The sequence below is a fragment of the Ammospiza caudacuta genome, chromosome 21 (genome assembly GCF_027887145.1).
Source record: "Ammospiza caudacuta isolate bAmmCau1 chromosome 21, bAmmCau1.pri, whole genome shotgun sequence".
NCBI lineage: Eukaryota > Metazoa > Chordata > Aves > Passeriformes > Passerellidae > Ammospiza > Ammospiza caudacuta.
Window position 1 is genome coordinate 2259870 of NC_080613.1, and position 20436 is coordinate 2280305.

Here is a 20436-nt window from a genome sequence, read left to right on the forward strand (position 1 = left end):
GATGATTTTGAAGGTCTGAACTATTCCCCTCTCTTGCACACTTCATGGAGGAGCTATGTGGGGCTTCTGGGGGTCCAGCAGCTCCTCAACCCCACTAAGACCATGGGGACAGAGCAAAAAGTCTCATCCCAGCCAAGAAATCCAGAGAGTTGTTCAAAACTCCTCTCCAGCCCTTGCACAGCAGGAAGGGGCTGAGGTTGTGCATGGCTGAAGCAGCAGGGTCAGCACAGCCCGGGGGTTGACCTGCACAGCCACATCGAGGAGGAGCTCAATAAATAATTCAACCAAACCTGGGGTGTGTGGGAGCTGCTGTGGCTTCAGGACTCCCGGGCACAGATTCCCTGAGGAGCAGCCCTTCCTCAGAGGGCAAAAAGAGGTTCACAGCTACATAAATGTGGTTTATGCCCAAGCTACAGCTCATAAGAACCAAGAAACCACATGATGCATAAGCACAGCAAGTCTGCCATGAATAATTCAGTCTTGGGGTGCAGCAGCAGCCACACACCTGCACAGCCCCAAAGGCTCCAGCAGCCCTCACCAGGATTAGGGGTGAGGCCTCCAGAGCCACCACTCACATCCTGCACCCAGAGCTGAACCAGCTCCTGCTCCACACTGCTTCCCAGAGTGGGAGAGCTCCTTATGCAACTGCTGATGGATGGGTAACAAAACCTGTTGGAGAGCTGGGACTCTCTCTGTGGCACTGGGGAAGCTGCAGTGCTGCACCCTGGGGTGCAGGGTTGGTGCAGGACCCCAGCACGAGGGGTTTGCATCACACCTGCAGCCCACAGCTGGATGCGCTGCTGGAGCCAGCAGTGACCCCCTGGCATCACAGCTCTGAACTCAGCCCTTTTATTTGGGCACCAGCTTCTCTGCCAGGCATGTGAATCACAGCCCTGGCTCACAGAGCTGGTCACCTCTCCAGGTTTATTTCAGTCCAGCGTGGTCTGGTCCAGCACAGCTCGAGTTACTGGAGTCCCTCCCCCAGCCCCAGCAGTGCCCAGATTCCTGGTGACACTGGATCTGCAGGGCTCGGGCTGTGTCCCAGCCCAGGTCACACTCACTGGCACTCACACTGAGCTCACACACGTACACTGCAGCCCTGCCCTCTTTCCAGCCATTTTCCAGGACCCACATCCAGCTCACAAGTCCTACAGTTGAAGTGAAAGCTTTTGAAAGAGAAAGTATTTTCTCCCTTAATTCTGCTCCAAACTCAATTTCCCTATACCAAACCATCCCCAGCAGCCTCCAGAGCTGCTGTTCCTTTGGCCAGTTCCTCTTATAATAAAATCAATTCTAAAGAAAGGCATGATCAAGCAGAGAGCACATGACAGGATTGTCACCAAGGGGATGGCAGCCTGGCCTGAGCTCACTGGGCTGTCAGGGCACAGGAGCTCCCAGGGGAAGCATCTGCTGCTTCCATCTGTTTCACAGGCACAGAATGGTTTGGATTGGAAGGGACCTTACAGAGCATCTTGTTCCACTCCCTGCCACCAGACCAGGTTGCTCCAAGCCCCATCCAACCTGGCCTTGAACACTTCCAGGAATGGGGCAGCCACAGCTTCTCTGGGCAGTTTCTGGAACCCTGTCCAGAGGAGTTGATGGGTAATTGTATAATATTCTGCTCCTTTTTAAGAGGCAATGTTGACCATGACCATGAATTCATGGGAGAGAATGAACACAGGGAAGGAGAAAACCCAGCCCAGCCCTGGGATGGCACCAGCACAGCGCCCATGGAGCACTGGGAACCACTCTTGCCACACCGCTGTGCAGTCAGCAATGGCTCACCTTGCCAACACCAAGCTGCTTCTCCACAGCCCAGTGCACCCTGTGCTTCCCTTCCCACCCTTTGTGATGGATTTGGGCCCTGCTGGAGGCGGCTCCTGGGCTGGAGCTGCTGCTGATCCCTGCTGGAGCACCCCGGGACACGTCCCTGCGCCGAGGGCGCTCCAGGAGCTGCCAAACACACGCCAGCTCCAGCCCCTCCTGTCACTCACACAGCAGCACCTCTTCATCTTTAAGGTGTGGATCTCTGCCCAGACCTGCTGTACAAGTTCAGGTTCACAAGTGTCATTATCTAATGATACATCCCCAAGCTGCTTTAAGGTAATTTTTTTTTGTTTTAATTGTAAATTAGTGGAGAGCCAAACCTTTGAATTGTCCTGCTGCTGTGCTGTGCATTACAGCAAACCTGAGTTAGGGCCTGACACCACAAACACCTGCATTTAACAGCACCACATTTAACAACGTGATCTGAACAAGGAGCATTTTGATGTTTCACACTCAAATCCTCCATCTCTCATGGGACACAATGAAAATCACTCTGAACTCCTCAGTAGCTGCTAAATAAACAGGCAGGTTCCTTGCTCTGAACGTGGAAGAAAATGCTAATTAATTAAAAAACCCCAAATGAACTCTACAGATTCTCTCCCCTTTACAGAAATAAACTCACATATTTACACCCCCATCAGTTACCTCCAAGGCACCACAGAAAGGGCCAAGGCTTGGAAGTGCTTCCCAATCTTCCCCAGCAGCGCTGGCACCACGACAGCCAGATGGGAATTTTGGTTACGCCATGTGCAAGTTGCTGCATCCCACCAGCTGCTGCTTGCTGGAGCTGATTTCCTTAATGAGGGTTCCCTTGTTGGGAAAGAAAAGATTTCAATTTGTCATTCAACAACTGTCAAGATAAATCCATCTTCAGTGGCATTGGAACATCCCAGGGGATCACCAGATCGTGTTTCACAAAGCCCTTACAATCAATCTCCCCAAGTGCAACTTTTCCTGAAAAATAGAGAAATACCTTCCAGGTGCAAAACATGCAGGTACAAGGAACATTGACAACGTGGATCCACAAACCTTTGCTGCTCCTGCAAATGATGGTTCCAGACGCCTTGTAATAAATCAAAAAACTTTATTTTGAAGATATATTATAAATGTACAGCACACACAACATCAGTGTCTGGGGTTATGTGTGAGCAGGTTTAAAGCCTCAGCATTCATTCCAGCCCCGGCCATGGGTTCCACATCTCCACACAAAACAATTCCAGGCTGAACAGGTCTGGCTTTGCCAACACCTCCCTGACTTCCAGGAATATATTTCAGAACAGCAACTGCTTCAAATGATCACAAATTAGCAGCATTCCTTGCTTTTGGCCTGGAGGATTTCTGCAGGGAGCAAATCCTGCTGGTTTTCCTGCTCAGGGAGGGGTCAGCGACCCACGCGAGCGTGGCCAGAATGAATCCTGAATTCCACAGGCTCAGGGATGTCTGCCCTAGTTTAAGCTTCAGAAAAGTAATGTTACACCTTAGGAAGAGCTGTGCATGCCACACACCGGCATCAGAGCCGATCAAAGTTATCCTATGCAGTACCTAATTGCTGTATACACAGGTGAAATGAGAAAATGTGAAGTCAGTACCTTGCAATGTAATTTTACTGGTGCTGCCTTGTGGGAAGTGCTGGGTAGCAAATCACATTCGTGTACAGTTCATTAAGCCATGATAAAAATATGCAAATTAAAAATCTCTACAGGCCTCTGTTACCTGCTGCAACAGAGACATTTGGGTTTGTGGGGCTTCGTTTAAAACGTGATCCAATTTCCTCCCTCTCCCCAGAGCTCGATATAAAACTATACCCAAATTCAGTAAGAATTTAATGCATTTACATTTACTGAAGTTCACATGCTGCAAACAGGATCTGCATTGAAGATCTTCAAATCTAGGGCAAGAGGTCCTTAAAAAAACCCTTCTGCTACACAGGATGTGGGGATGGAGGCGAGAACCACCACGAGAACATTCACATGGATGTAACACCCAGTGCAGGGAGGAGGGGACTGCCCCCCACAGCCCTGCCACAGCCAGCACAAACCCTTCCAAGGGGGAGCTGGCTCAGACAGGGGGATCCAGGCAGGATCTCCAGCCCCAAAGCTCCAGGACTCTCAGTTGGATGGAAATACCAGCTGGAAGCTGTTCTGTTGGTTAACAAAAATGGTATTTATTATTAAAAGTAGAAAACCAGGATGGTTCCTTTGGATGAAACACTGGCTATCCTGCGCACAAGCCTTTGGGAAAACTGCCCCTGGAGCAGAGCTCACAGTACCCTGTGCCCCTGGAGCAGAGCTCACAGTAACCTGTGCCCCTTCCCCAGGCAATGTTTGCTGACAGTGTCGCTATACATTCGTTTGGTGCAATGCTTGTTTTGGTGTGAACACCTAAAAAAAGGTAATTGTAACAGTCCTAACTAAAAAGGATTTCAAGAACCACTAAAGAGTTACTTGGATACGAAAATCAATCTCTGAAATGGAAGTTTGGTTCCAGGAGAGGAGGAAAGAAAGGGGCAGGGCTGCGTCAAGCTTTGGGTCAGGTCTGTGACAGGGGCTGCCAAGAAGCAGCCACGAGCTGCTTGGAACTCGTGCAGAGAGAAGCTCCCACCTTCCCAGAGGAGGAGAGCCCTGATGGCTGCTTTGGGAACGGTGCAAGTCCATTCTGCAGCTGCACGGACAGCACAAACGTCCTTGAGATGGAGCAAAGCCCAGCAGGGTGATCCTGTGTGACCATTCCCATGCAGGGATGCAGCAATCCCAAAGGAAGACTCACATCCCTGCCCACCAGGAGAGGAGGAATGGCAGATTCTTTGGGCTGGAGCAGGGACAGAGGTTCAGCAGGAGAGTTACACCAGCTCAGGCTCACAGGTCAGGACAATCAAGGTCCAAGCTGTAAAGTAGCCACTGGCCTATTTTCCAAATACATCCCTTTAAATGCATCCCCCTAAAAAAGGAGTATAAATATGAAGCCCTGAGAACAAACTTCCATGTAATACATTGCCATTAAAAATATCAGTGTTTTGGTGACACAATTATAAGATATATTTCAATAAATAGCTGGCTACTTGCAAGAGGCCTGCAACATCAAAAAGTACAAGATTGTCTGGCTACCAGTGGGGCAAAGAGCAGGAACTGTAAGAATCACACTATTAGTCACCCACCACCCCATCCCTTTCCTGCTCCATCTGCCAGGCTTCCAATAATTTTCTCTTGACCATGTTTAGAGAAAATTAACTCTGACATGTCTGTGCTAGTTGGAACTTGAACACCTGAGGTGCAAGCACAGGACCTGAGCCTGTAAATCCTCACTGCTGGGAGCAGTTCTTCCTCCCAAAACCTGCTGGTTTTATTGAACAAAAATCTTTCCTGTGTGTTCAGGGATCTCTCACTGACCTCAGAGCAGATCCCCCAGTCCTGCACCCAGGGACAGCACAGCTCCTCACCAGGCAAAGCCTCACACATTCCCTGGGCCCCATGGCTGCACCTTCCAGCTCCAGAGTGCTGACACCTCAGCTTTTGCAGGTTTTCTAAAACCTGGGCCAATCTGTGCCTTTCCAAGCACAGGGGACTCAGCTCCCCTCTGCATTTTCTGGGATGAACAGCAATCCCAGCCCTGGGGTGCTGGGACACAGCCCCTGCTGTAATTCACACCCCAGCACCACTGATTCTGGACCAATTCCTTCAACCTCATCAGGGCAGTTTTTGCTGGGTTTAAATCAACTCCTGGGCCTTGCTGCAAACACCACACCTCCCAAATTCTGGTCTCCTTCAGCTTTTGGCCACTGCAAACCTCAGTTCTCACAAGCCAAGCAGGGCTCTGTTAAAGCCACCCCAAACAACACCTCAGCTGTGGAAGTGCTGAGCTCTGGAATAACAAAATCCAGAAATAACCACATCTTCTCAAGCCTCCCAGCACCCTAAAATGCAGAATTCCTTTATCTCTAGGGTCTCCCAGCTGCTGCTGCTGAACCTGGGCATTCTCACCTCCTATCACATCGGGATAATCTGTTTTACTGGTGCTTTTCCCCACCCTTTATAACAGCTCAGTGGCACTGAGGGGTGCTGCCATTCTGAGCACTTCCATCCCTCTGAGCTCTGCAGTCCAACCATGGCCTCCTGAAACCAAACCCAGCATTTCCCAAGCCTTTACATTCTTCAAGGGCCACAACTGCCCCAAAGGATCTGTTTGCTCATTCTGAACCTCTCCTTATCCATTCAGAAGCCAAAAAACCTCCCACCAAACTACAGGGTAGCTTTTCCCAACTTTGCCTTCTAAAAACACTCATTAAAAGGAATATTAACCACAATCCTGACTGTAGAGAGGGACATTTCCCTCTACCATTAAGAGCTTCAAGTAAAAGAGTCTTCTGGTATTATTACAGGTAAAAAGCTTCAGGAGTAAGCAAAAAAAAAAAGGATTAAATAATCAAAACCTTTTATAAGACCACAATATTCAGTCACAGCTACTCATGAGTAGCTGTGCTGAGCTCACTGGGGTGCAGGATCAGGCTCCTGGCTTCAGTTACAGGACAAGGTTATAATTTCATGTCATGTCAGTCTATTCTTAGCAAGAGCCCACAAAAATGGTTTTACTGTCCAATTTGAACAGAATGAACATCTCTATAAAGCTTGGAATTTCTAAATGTAGAAGTAAATATTTCAGCAGTCATCAACAGTAAAGCTTAATATGAAATTACAAAATAAAAAAAAAAATAAAAGAATCCTGGGATAGTAAGACAAGATAAAATCTCAGGCTGTTTTGATTTCCCCACCCTTCATATTAATTATGAGAAATTGGCAACTTCAGTGCCTCAGCTGCATAACAGCACAGAGCAGATGCCAAGTTCAGGCCAAAACTTGTTGTAGGGTTTCGGGTTGCATCTTGCTGCATTTTTGTTTAAAAAAACCCAACTGCACCTAAATCCCTCCCACAGCTCCGAGGTGACTTGCTCAGGATCTCCCTGTCTGACAGGACACCTTTGTGCTGTTTAAGCACAGGGTCTCCACCTGCTTTCTCTGCAAGATTTGCCTCTTCTGCCTTTCCTGCAGGGCTGTGAAGCACAAGGCATGGCAGGGATGATGACAGATGTAAATCATGTTGCACTAAGTTGAAAAATAAACTCCTTTTTTTAGCAGACTGCTAAAAAAGTAACACCTGCAGAGCCCAATCATAAACACCAGCTGGATATTCACAGTGAGTTCAGCTGGATATTCACAGTGAGTTCTGCTGTTAATAGCTCAGAATTCCTCTCTGAAATCTCAAGTCAGTCTTCTGGCAAAATAGGAAAGACCCAGCCTGACATTCTTGGTATGACCATGGTAAAAAAAAGGATAAAGAAAACCCCACTTCTAACTCAAAGATAGCAATTGCAAGCGTGCTTTAAACACCTTAAACAAGATAAAAACCTGTGTGGTTCTGCTGCTTTACAGAACCCCAGCAAACCCCCCATGCAATTCAGCTGCTTTTTTTTGTAAACAGAATAAAACCCCCACAAGCCCCTTGCCAAAACTGTGCACATAAAAATAGGAAAAAAAACCACTGTGTGAACATATCCCTCCTTGCAATGGGATATGGCAGAGTGTGAGCTTAGGAGTTGCAGCCACTTGGGAATCCAAGTCTTGATGTGGTGAATTCTGTGGTGAAAAAGATCCTGCACCTTTATGGTACCTGACAGAGAACCTCCTGCAAGTACAACCCCAGTGGGACTGCAACAACACTAACGCAGCAAATAAATAGGAAAAAGTAATGCTATTTATTAGAATTCCATCTCTGAATGATTCTGCTTAAATTAGAATGCCAGATAAACAAGCTTGGATAGAAATGTGCTTGCTTTCCCAAGATTTGGGCTTTTAAAAAACATTTCCTAAGAATCAATTTTTTTTTTTTTAAAAAGCAGTTTTGCAATTTGATAAGAGCTATAAATTAATACTGTATGGAGATGATTAATATCCTATGCTAGTGGTCAGTGACCTTTTGTAAACACCAGCCAGATCCTAGCAAAACTGGCCAGAAAACTGTCACAGGCCTTTTGAACGAGCAGTATTTCTTTCCAACAATCAGATTCTTAAATGTTTTCACAAAACCTTTTTCCTATTTTTTTTTAATATATATACTTTATTTTAAACCTAATACCTGAAAACATGAACAAATCCTCAAACCTCTTCCACTAACACTAAATCCACAAGGCAACTCACTCCTGTTGGCCGTAACTACGAACTCTCTTGTGTGAGAGACCCCTCCAGCCAGGATTTCCCCCTTCCCTCCCTTCCCTCCACCCCTTCCCTCCCTTCCCTCCACCCCTTCCCAAGCATCCAGGCAGCTTCCTGAGGAGGTGGAGGGGGAGTGAGGCCAGGGGGAGGTGGCACAGTGCACTGGCAGCTCCCTCTACGTGCGGTTCAGTGTCTGGAAGATTCGGGAGATCTGTAACATCACCGGCCCCGTCTCGGGATCGTTCATCCACTGAGTGCTGTTCAAGGGGTTTTCAAGCATATCCTCGAAGGCTGCCAAGAAAAAGGGATTGCAAACTGTTAGTCCTAAAACCTTGGGAGGTTTCAAGGGCAGTGAGGAATAGCTGCAGCTCCAAGGCAGTGCCCAGGAATGGTGGGGATGCACGTTGGGCATTCCCAAGGGTGCAGAGCCTGGGATGGTGGCACAGGCTTTGTGCTTTCCTCCCTTCTCAGCACTGAACTCACTGCAGACAGTGATTAAATGCTCAGCCTGGATTACAGGCCAGCCCACAAACCCTCAAGGACATGAGGCTGAAAAGGTAAAGCCTTAATAAATGTGGCTGAAAAGGTAAAGCCTTAATAAATGCGTCCAGGCCTCAGTCTCCAGATCATGCCATGGAATTTATCCATTCCTGAACACTCTCCTGCAGCTCCATTCCTCTGACCAAAGTTTTTCCACATCCCAGCCTGGATTTCTTGCACCTTTTCCTCCGTGGTACTTAACCAAGACAGTTCATGGAAAGCACTATCACCCCTTGTCTGTTCCCTGTGCTAACTGGTCCAAATATTTAATATTCAGTCTTTACAATAAGCTTTGCTGTTTGTTTGCCTTTCTGTTGTTTTCTTTGACTGTTTCTAGTTTTGACTTTTCTATTCATGCTGAAGGAACCAGGCAGCCACTGCAAGAGCTGAGCTGCCAATCTGGCAGAGGAATGGGCCAGGCACTGATTTAAGCCCTTGGACAGCCACTGAGTTGGGCTCCTGGACATGTGGAGCCAGTCATCACAGAATGGGACAAAAAAAGCAGCTGCACACTCACCAAAAGGTCAGTGTTGTAAGAGCCTGGCCCAAGGTCAGGGTTGATTTTCCCAGGAGTGTCAGGGCACAAAGCTCAAGGGCCATTAGTGGGAGCTGGAAGTGCCCAGCACCTCTGAAAGGCTCCTCATTAATACCTTGCTCAAGGTCATGCAACTTGCCTCCAGGAAAGCCCAAAATAAAACCCCGATCTCCCCTTTCAGCACTTGAACTATTTTCTTTAACACAGACTCACAAGCTTAAAACTAAAGATTTATCAATATTCTGTAAGGAGGTCATTAAATGCAAACCCTCATTATTAAAACCTGTGACATAAGCAATTTGCAGATGTATCATGAGGAATTTATTCTCTGATGTTCATCCAAGCTCCATGAGCTCCTATAATGGCATTTCATTTTCTATTTATATTCTGAGCTGCAGTGTGGAACCCCTGTTGGAAATGAAGAGACCATTTGTTCAGAAATCAAGAGTGGGAAGGTTCTGCTCTTGAATTATTTAAAGGCTTGCAAACTCTCCCAATTACATTTAAAGTAGTGTTTTTAAAGGCTCTCTTGAATGAGCTGTGCACATTTAAAAGCATTGCTTCAAATAAGTTTTGAAGCCAAAGATTAAATGCAAAACTTTTTATAACTACTGGGCAGAGCCAGTCATTGTTCTGTGTTGTCAAAAAGAACAATTCCTCAGGGATTTGGGGCTCTGTCAGTCTCCTCAGCTGGGCACACACAGCCTTTCTGACCCTGAGCACACAGACTTTACCACAGAGCTCAAACTCAAGCAAGGGGAAGGATGTTTTCCCATTTTATCTCCATTTTGATAGGCAAAGCCTTAGCTCAACCTTCTTGTTGGGTTATTTTTCCACAAGTTGCCTTCTGTCCCAGTGATCAGGCCTCACACACAGGGAGCTGCACAGCCTTGTTTTTTCTGTGAAATAATCAGAGTTCTAGACAGACATTCCTGATTTTTCCCCTCGTGGCCAAAGGGGGCACACAAAAGGTCTCCTAAATCCACAAAGCACTGCAGCCAGCAGCTACCCAAGTTCTGAGTTCAGCAAGTGTAATCCTGGGGAATTACAGCCACTCCTGGAACAGCCCCCAGGCCTGCTCTGGGCTCAGCTGAGCTGCAGGATGGAGCAAACAAACAGCAGAGCTGCAAGGGAGGAACAGGCTCAGAGGGGCTGTCACCATCACCTCTGCTTGGATTTCCTGGCAAACCCAGCAGGAACCCACACAGCACTTACCTAGTAGAGTTTTAGGGTTGGTGAGCCCTAATTGTACCACTGGGTTTTCTAAGATGGCTTGGAAGAGAGGGCTGTTGGTGTCAATGCCCTTATCTAAGTCCTCTGGAGAAGGTTTTCTGTCTCCCAGCAGCCACTCACACTGAAAGAAATCAGCAGGCACATCACATTTCATTAGGACCAAAGTGGCTCTACTCAAAAGTTTTGCTAATGTGGCATTTTATAAATACTTTTCCCTCTCCCAGTTAAAGCCTGAGCTGTACATTTCTTTTCACACATTCATTTGTGCCATCCAACCCAATATCCTCTCTCCAACAGCAGCCAGCACTGGATATTGAAGAGAGGCTTCCCTGGCTGCCAGCTGTGTCCACAAAATTATCCTTAATATACAGCAGGGGATTAATCAATCTTGGAAAAACTTCTTGTTTTCTGATTCCAGAAACTGTGGGAGCATTGCTGCCAAATGGTAATTTACACATTACATGGCTTGAATCCATCCTGGATCATTGACTCCTGTCCTAAACCAGTTATTCTTGGGAATATCTTCTCCTTCCTATGACAGCACAATCTCACACTGTGGGGAGGGAGTTTCTCAAAGGCTTTTTGACAGCCCAGCCTCAGCCTGGCAGACCCTGAGCTCTCAGAGGAGTCCAGACCCTTTGCAGTCATTCCAGTTGTGTATCCAATTTCAAGGGGACACAGAATTTGTGCTCCTGAATCCTCAGCAGGAGTTCACTGTCTGACAGATCAAAACATGATCCAGCCAAGGAAGAGAAGCATCAGGGGGACAGACCCTTGGAGCAGGAAGAAGCAGGAAGGATGTTGTACTCACAGCTGCATTTTGCTGGTTGTTGTTCACTCTGAGTGCATCCACCACTTCCTTTTCATCAAATCCCATCTCCATCAGGGCAATGACAGCCTAGAGCAGAACCCCACAGCTTAATAAATTTTACATTTAGATCAGAAATGAGAGCAGTCATATCCCTTCACCTCTTGTGCACAGCTTTTCGTGTGGTAAAACCCCCTCATTATCTCCACATGCAGAGCACTGAGTTATTTCATTAACAAAGTTTTCAATATTCTATATTAAAAGGGTCTTTATTGTGGAAGAACAAAAAAATCTTAGGAGTGAAGGTAGATCCTACCCTCAACACTGGAAGCTGAATGCAAGGCAAAGAGCAAATGTACCTGGGGCAGAAAAGAGAAGGAAAATGAGGGAAAACTCCTCATTTTGGAGCTCCTCTCCTGTCACAAAGCTCTTGTTCACATCTCACTGAGAGATCAGCCTTGATGTGCATTTGTGGTTCTTTCACCCCATTTAATTTCACTTCCCAGATTTATTACACTGCTGGTGAGTGTGATTCAGACAAACATACCAGATAATGGCACCAGAATGTTTCATTGTTTAGAAACTGCACCCAGGCTATCAAACACATTTGCAGCTCTTAACCCAGATCTCAGAGCAGCCAGTTGTGAACCCAAGGTGCCCCAGAGCCCCTCCTGGTGTGCTCCCAGTGGGAGAACAACACATTCCCACTGCAGGTAATGCTGTGCTCTGAACAAAGGGCAACTTCTGTCCTTGCTGCAAGACTCAACCTGCTGGTGGCACTTTGCCTTGTTCCCTAAAACAATAATGTCCTTCTGTCCTTTCCACAGAACCATGGAATGGTTTGGGTTGGAACAGACTTTAGAGATCATCCAGCTCCAACTCCCTGCCAGGAGCAGGGACACTTGGGTTTTCTGACCCCATCCAGCCTTTTCTACAGCCAAAGGATGTACTCCTGTCCTGCCACCCTTCCTTCCCAGGCTGCAGTGAAAACAGCAATGCCAGGGGTCTGGAGCTCATGTCAGTCCCCTCAGAGAGTTTCCAGGTGCAGAAGTTACAGTGCTTTTCATGTAGATCCTGCTATGCCAGGCAGTGATGCATTCCTGAGGTAAAATCCCTGAATTTAAACACTCCCTGAACACCTCACTGAAACACTGCCAAGCCAGCACAACACCCATCTACACAGAGGTCCCATTTGAAACATTTGGATTTCATGGTGCCCATAAAATCCCTCCCAGTCCCACAAGCCCCACAGGGATAAGCAGCACCCACCCGTGGGTCTGGACGAAATTCTCTTTTCCTGCGGATCTTTTTGAAGATTTCAGTCAGCTCATCCTTGGCCTCCTCCCCGCCCTCCTCAGAGCTGGGCCCTGCAGCTGCCTCAGCAGAGGAGGCAGCACCTTCAGCTGGGGCTTCTGCAGGGGCTTCTGCAGGAGCAGCACCTGGCAGAGGAGCATCCACAGAAGGGTCATCAGCGTGTTCTATCAACCATTCCATGGCCTGGGTCACAGACATGCTGCAAAACATGGGAACAGCACTGAGGATGTGCAGCCACCTCCATGTGCACTCATTTATCCCCATGCTGGATCAACCTGCAGCTTAATTAGCACCTGAAAACTCATAAAGAAAGTTTTGGAGTAAACGAAACACCTCAGTTCTCTGGGCATCCAGAATTGTCTCTGAATCTGGGAAAAGAGAGGCTCCAAGTGCAGCTTGGATCTGCAACCCAGATTCTGAAAGGCATTTCTGAGGGGGTCACCTCACTCTGCAGCATCTGCTGACTTTCCCAAAGAAGCTCTGGCTGTTTGCAGCTGTGGACAGAACTGCCAGCAAAGCATGTTCCAAATCTGTACTGGAGTCACATCTCAGGTGCCAAGGGCTCTGTTCCTCAGGGACAGGGGGGTACAACACCATAGGGTGACACAATAATTTCCTGTGCAGTGTCACTGCTCCAGCTAAGGGAGCCTCAGAGCTCCCAAACACCTCTCCCCAACAGGCAGAAAGAGCCAAGATAACAACAGTGCAAGGAATGTGTCATTCCATTTGCCACACAGGAATTACTGCATATTCATTCAAAGCCTTTGCCTATTTGGCTTTTCTGTTACAATATGAAATCTGCAGGACAGCAGGGGAGAAAGTCTTCCTGAGAGACTGGAAAAGTGTGGTTGGAATATGTTGTGGACTCCATCACCAAAATGTTTCAAGAATGGCCTAACAAACGCCTCTGAGGAGAGAGGCAGTACAGCTGCCTGTTCTTGGGGCACAAGAAGAACTACATAACCTCCTACTTTACTGCAGTTGTTCTCTGGACTTCACAATATTCTTGGAATTTTTTAAAGATCAGCACAAAGTATATTTCTACAGCTGAAAGGTCAGTGTGGATGGGCTTTCCTCTGTAAAATCTGACTTTGAAAGCTGAAGAAAATGTGAGTTTGATACTTGAAAACAGTGCCAGCCTGGCAGCCCTGTGACCCCCAGACCTTGCAGAGCACATCCAGCCCCGATCCCCCTTCCCTGCACCACCTGCACTGTGCCTGAGGCAGCACTTCTTGGAGTTCAGGCTTTCTCCAGCCCCCACTGAGGTGACCCCTATAAGGAGACCAAAAAGATGCAAATTTGTGTTAAAGCAGATCTGTGTTGAAGTGCCAGGCAGTGCTGGCCACTCACTGGTTCAGCCTGAGGGCTTTGACAGCTCTGCTCTCTGGGAATCCCATCTCGGTGAGCTGGCGCAGCGCGATCTCGTCCACCCTGTCCTCCTCATCCTCATCCAGCATGGCTGCACACACACAAACAAAACAGAGCTCACATTCATGCCAGCCTCACATAAACCCCTGTGTCAATGGAAAGGCATGTGTTAAGTTCAAGCCCCATTCTCTCTCCCATCCCTTCTTTTGTTTCTGCCCCCACTTTGCCACCTCATCATGTAATTTGCTGCACTCAGCTCACTCTGGCTCAAATTGATTCTTCCAGGACAAAGATTTTGCCCAGATGTGTTCAAGATCTCAAACAAAAGCCCACTAACTCTCACATGGCCATGGGATTTCCACACAATTACATATCTGAGATTCACTGAAGATCTATCAGGCATTTCTCTAGAAATTAAGTTGGATGTGGCCATTGCAGATCTCAAGGATGGGCATTTCCTGCCAACCTGATCAAAAGCCACCATCTCTCCTAATTTTACCACGTCCTTGTGAATTTTCAACTATTCTTTGCCATCCCTACTAATAATTTTTAAATAGAACTTGTCACCCATCCCAAAGGGACCTTTTATATCCATGATTTTTATCCATAAGGTGAAACTTTTGCTACAAAGTTTTCAGCAGCTTTGCTGCCACATCAGTGTCTGAACTTAACTCTGAGCCCATTCCTATGATCCAAAAAGAAATTCCCAGCATTGAACCAACAACTCTAAAAGATATGTTCATACCATTTGCCTTCTTAAATAGTTCAACTGCATCTGGGTTCAGTGCTAGCAGTTTCTGTGCAACTTCTATGAGAGACACTAAAATCTTCCGGAGTTCTGTCTGGAACTGCAAGAAAGGAAACTGTCAAAGCATTTAGACAGGAAGTCACCAGCTATCACTGAATCTTAATGTATCTATTGTTAGTAACACAGCGGCAGCCTGGCCCTCTGGACACTAAGTTGCTTTATTAGGGCTTGATTTTCATTGTTTAGTCTCTCAGGAGGTCTGGGACCTTCCTGTGAAGCGTTACATGGAAGCAAAAGCTCCTGCGCAGAAAGTTGCTTTCAATTTCCACCACACCCCATGGGCAGTGGTCAAGGAAGGGAAATAAACCATAGGAAACCCCTGAATTAGTTAAGATTGAAGAAATAAAACTCCATATCTTCACATTTTCCAGATCTTTTTCCAAGCACAAACAAAATGTTTTAAATCATAATTTAGGATGGTATTTTACTACCATGTGTCTGAACTTTGAGCTACTTAATATACATACAGACATCTAAATTTCTCTTATAGAAAAAAGAGAATTATATAAAAATAATTATAAATAACTAGAAAGCAGCCTGTTGGGCTGTGGGTGAGTGAGTTCAGAGATGCAGCACTTACATCCCTCATGTTGTGGTGGGTCACGCTGCGGTCCGCGCTGCGGGCGGGCAGGTTGGCAGTGGCTTTGAGGATGGCATCCTTGTCAGGAGCCTTCTGCTCCTGCTTCCTCTGCAGGGAAGGGAACAGGAGCAGGTTTCATAACCCATTAGGCACAGCACAGAGCTTCATATTCCTCCCCAAGACACCAAGCAGGGCTCTGTCACTTGTAATGCCATGGATTAACAGCTCCAGTGTCACCCTGCAATTACAGAGCTCAGCTGGGCCTGTTGGGCTGCCCCACTTTCAGTCCTTACACCCAAACATGCAGGGAAATTCCAGCACAAAGAGGGACAGTGATGGATCCCAGAGAACTTGGAGGCCTCTGAGTTTATGTGATACGTCAATGTGCACCAACACCATCCTGACCCTCAGGAACAACTCAAATAAAACAAAATAAAACAGGCAAGGGCAACTTTCCAGCTCCAGAGACTGGTTAGAGGGTGACAGAAGGCAACCTGACAGCAAGCCAACATACTTCCTTGGGTTTTCTAACAAACTAAGGCACTTGCTGAACTGTATTTTAGTTATTAGACATTTGTTCAAAGATCAAATCTATAACATTTTCACAGAGTGTATCCGTGTGTTTTATTTTAAGGCAAATGTTCTCAGAATAACAGCTAAAAATGCAAAATCAGCTTCCTCTAAGTTTGGAAGAAATAAGCAGCAGTTCCTGTAGAATTTAACTGGCAGCATGTGCCTCTCCAAGAGAGTACATCACAGAAACCCTTCCCATATCATCAATAAAATAGTTAATCCAAAGTGCTCCAGACTCACTTTCTCCTCTGCAACCACATCTGACATCTTGGGGAGCAGCGTTGGCGCGCGCTTCTTGACCAGCAGCAAAACATCTGTGAGAGAGAGAAAAGAACACTGACAGGTTAGAGAGTCTGGGACAGCAGCTCTGCAAGATACCCTCAAATTTAACTGCTCCTGGAGATGAATTTTGTATTAATTCCATTTATTTAGCTTCTTGTGTCAAAGCAGAGAGAAAATCTCAAAAACGTTTGGAACGTGCCAGATGAAACCCCAGGTCCTACTTCCAGACTGATAAAATTCAAACCCAGACAATCTCACCTCTGTCCTGAATGTTCTCCTCCAACACTGTTTTTGTGTCTGTCAGCACCTTCTCAGAAGTAGCATGGATCAGCTTGTGATGTGTCACAGTTTTGGGATCCTCCAGGCTCCCAGGAAGACACTGCAGGAGACAACAAACACTGCAGATCAGAAATGAGAAATTGGCACTCAGGATCCTCCACATACAAACTCTGCATCATTTCCTGCCTTCTCAAGAGCTTAAGCCAGAGGTCAGTGCACATGAAGCATTTTATTAAAGAAAATGAGGTTTGATTTGTGCCTGCATGGGAGGATTTGTGCTTTCTCAGGAATCTCACACTAAGCTGTGGAAGTGCTGGAGATCTGCAGCAAAGCAAGGATGCTCCAGGACCCACTGCCACGTTAATTCTGATCACTGAGGTCCCTCAGAAACTGGTTTCACAAAGTAAAAATGCAAATCTCCCAGGAGCAGCAGTGTTGTACAGGAGGGAAGGCTGGAATGATGCGTGTCCTCATTTGGAGTGTCCAAACAGGACAGACTCCCTGCCTCACCTCATAATTATTATTTACTCTCCGAGTTAACAAGGCACTGCCAATAGTGATTTTGGTTTCTCTGACCTTAAACTGAGCAGTTTCTACACCTTGCTTCAAGCTGAAATCAAGAGATTTGGCTGCTGGAGCCCTAACCTGGGTTCCTGCTGAAAGAGCTGAACTAAAGTTCCATTCACAGCTCTTCCTCCCAACCATAAATAATCTGAACACAATGGATTTTTTTTTGTGCTCATTCCCTTGTTGCAATTCTAAACTGCATGTCAATTAATTCACCAGGAAATCAGTTCAAATCCTAAAAAAAGAGTGCTCACACAGGCCTTGAGCTGCCTCCTCCTCACACCAGAGTGGCTCCAGATGCACAGTGAAAGATTTCAGGAGCATTATTCCATCAGTGCATCTAGAGGCTTCCAATTCGTTTGAGTGCAAGGCAAAGAAGGCAAAGTGCTTGCAATTCCAGAAAGGCAAGATTAGAAATAACAACCTGAAATTGCTGTTCTCACCACAAAACAGGACACTTCACACTGACCCTGCCTGCTCTGCCCACAGCAAACAGCTTTTAGCGCCACTTCCAAGTGTTCCTACCAAGCCACTTCCACCATGTCTGCAGAAGAGAGTGTTCAGCTTTTGTGCAACAGAAATCCCACTGAAAATCCTAATTTTGGTGCTGCTAATCCTGCAAAGGAGCCTTTTTACTCCACCACCACCCTTCCTGCTGCCTGCAGCTGATGGAAACAGCTCCCTGCTGTTTGTCCAACAGAACAAAATTCCTGTTCCCAACACAGATTCTAAAATTCCAGCCCTCACCTGAACCTGGCTGTGGCTCTGATGCCTCCCTGAGATTGAGGTGAGAATCTCTGAGAGCTGCTTTGTCTCACAGGGGCCTCCAGCCCAAGAAGTGCTGAACCCAGGCCAAAGAACACATTATCAGCTGGGAGCACCTCCTCAATGGAGCTGATAAGGGCCCCAAATGCCCGGGGACATCAGTGAACATCTCTGCAAAGCAGCTCAGAACATTCCTGGTACTGATCCTGAGGTGAGAGGAGCTGAAAGGGGCAGCTGGGAGCTGCTTTTGGGGTGGGTACACAGACCTACTTCCATTTCCCCCAGCACATATAAAAAAGTAGGTGGGGACAATCACATAATAAATGTGGGCAGAAATTAATCATGAAACTAATCAGGTAAAAGTTTAAGCAAAAAAATTTAAGTTCTGTGGCCACCAATTCTTATTTCCTGTTCTTCCAACCTCTTTAGTAACAACTGCAGAGAATAACAGGGCAGATATGGACACCAAAGAGGCTGCTGAGTGAAACTCCTGGCTTATCTTCACTGGAAATAGAAAAAAACACCTGACCAGCAGTGCCTTTACTCATTCTCACCTTTGCTTTTTAATTCTGGAGTTGCCAGCAGGCTGCTCTGCCTGGCAAGGGACAAACATTGGTCACAGGTGCCTGAGCAACTGCTGAAATCCTAATCCCTGGTGATGCCAAGCATCTCTTGCAAAGCTTGCAATCCTGGTAAACCACAAGGCTTTGTTTGTTTTAAAATACAGAAAAACCTTTTTTTGTTGTTTGCTTTTAATAACAGAAACATTTGAAAACAGCCCTGACACTCCCTCCTGTTAAACTTGGGTGGTTTAAACAAATATTACAGGTAAGGGGAAGAACCAGTGGTAGAGGTTTATTTCTTTGTTTACCAAAAGAGCTCAAAACATCAAATTTGGGGGAAATAAAAACATCAAGAGTGGCACTTCAGAGATCAGCCAGCATCTGAAGGTTTTGGAGGGAAAAGTGGCCACTTCCCCAGCTGCAACCTGTTAGAGACACCTCCCTCTGCTTCCTGAAAGATTTCAGATTTCAGAGACATTCAGGATTCAAATATAAATCTCTTGGGAGAGCTGGCTGCAGAAATTATCTCAAGGTGTCACCAAGATTCAGTCCATGAGCAGGAGCCATGATCTCTCCAGGCCTATTTTAACCCTCCACAAAACTATTTATTATCCATTATGGTCATGGAAATCCACCCCAGGATGGATTTGTGCACAAAGCAGCAGAGATTGAAATCAAATACCACCCTGAGTTATCAAATTGTGCCTACACCTGCTCTGTGTCAGTGTGAAGCCATTTCTCCTTGTTCTGTAAAACTCCATCCCTCTCTCCCTGTTTCCTTCAGCTACTGGAAGGGTTCCTGGGCATTTTTTTTTTCAACTAGAAAATACAACTTTTAACCCTTCAAACAGGAGTTAAGTGGTTACAAATTACAGGGGTTTTCTCCTATTGCACAAGTTTTATGTAAAAAAAAAAAAAAAAAAAAGCCTTTGCATTACTTTAAAGACAACCCCCCCCCAGCATTAAATGAGATTTAGTGAATTGTGCTGGCAGAGGGAGGGGCTGGGGCTGCAGCTTTGCCAGCTCTGGGGTTCCATGTGTCCCTCAGGGGCAATGCAGCCGTTCAGGGGTGCAGCTGCCAGGCCAGGCCGAGCTCCTGGCCGTGCTCACAGCCCCAGGCTGCTGCTGTCACTCAGGGCAGCGAATCTGGCAGTGCCTGAGCCTCCTCCCAGCCCGGGGGCTCTGGGATCACCCAGCCTGTGCTGCCCTGCCCGGGCCCTCCCTGGGCACCTCCACCAGGATCTCATTGCTTAAAGCACGGGGAGAGCGTTGGGAGAGCTTTGATCTCCCCCAAAACCACCTCGGCTGCGCTCAGATTTTAACAGAACAGGCAATTTCTGCTCCTCGGTTCCTAAATTCCTCCTGTGCTCAGACACAGAAACAAACCAGGCTGGAGTCCAGCCCAACACAGAAACAAACCAGGTAAAGTCCAGCTCCCACCGCACGGGCAGGAGCTGGGCGTCTCTGACACCGCTCCAAAACACACCCCAAACTCTGGAACCAAACAATCCCAAGTGATCTCTGCCCAAATCCTCCCCTACCAACACTCAAAACTCTCCAAGAAGGGGTTTAATTTCCATTTGGAACAGTTTTACAGCAATTCGGGGGGACAGCAGACACAGCGAGCCAGGGCACAAAGCCACCTGTGCACCTGAGCTGATTCCCCTCTCTCTTTTTAAAGCCATTTGCAGGGCGTTGGAAAAAACAGTTTTCCTTTCCCCCGGACTGTTAATTCCGGCGGTTCCCTCGGTCCCCGATGATCTCCAGCCCCAGCCCGGCCCCGGTGGCCCCAGCCCGGCCCCGGTGGCCCCAGCCCGCTCCCCGTTCCTTACGTGCTTCAGGCACCGCTCCTTGAGCTTCTCCACCGTGGTGTCCTCGGGCACCTCCTCCAGCCACTCGGCGCCCTCCATGGTGCACACATGGAGCCTCAGCACCTTCCCCGCAAAGATCTTCTCCTCCTGCACGAACATCGCTCCGGTTCCCGGTGCCGCCGGTGCCGCCGCCTCAGCAGGCCGCGGGCCGCTCCCGCCCGCCCATGAAGGTGACCCCGCCCGGCCCGGGGGAGCGGCGGCCCGGCCCGGGCGGCGCGGGGAGCGCTCCGGTGGCTGTGCCCGGCGCGGCCCTGCCCGCTGTCACCGCCGGTGTCACCGCCCGGGCCCCGCCGTCCCTCCGGGGACACGGCGGCGCTCCC

At 47.6% G+C, this 20436-nt stretch overlaps 1 protein-coding gene across 2 annotated transcripts; it reads right to left on the reverse strand.

The window, feature by feature from the left end:
• Positions 1–2891: 2891 nt before the first annotated feature.
• On the reverse strand, positions 2892–20432 carry UBAC1 (UBA domain containing 1). Of its 2 annotated transcripts, none has more exons than XM_058818174.1 (10): positions 20078–20432; positions 16330–16450; positions 16030–16103; positions 15217–15324; positions 14574–14676; positions 13811–13919; positions 12416–12659; positions 11150–11236; positions 10321–10459; positions 2892–8321 (listed from the first exon to the last, which is right to left on the reverse strand). In XM_058818174.1, exons 1-10 carry the CDS (start codon positions 20213–20215, stop codon positions 8206–8208), a joined length of 1239 nt encoding a protein of 412 aa, XP_058674157.1. In that variant the 5' UTR covers positions 20216–20432; the 3' UTR covers positions 2892–8205. The 2 variants fall into 2 exon arrangements, with proteins under 2 accessions (XP_058674157.1, XP_058674156.1); XM_058818173.1 differs by having other exon boundaries at positions 14574–14691.
• Between the last annotated feature and the right edge of the window lie 4 nt (positions 20433–20436).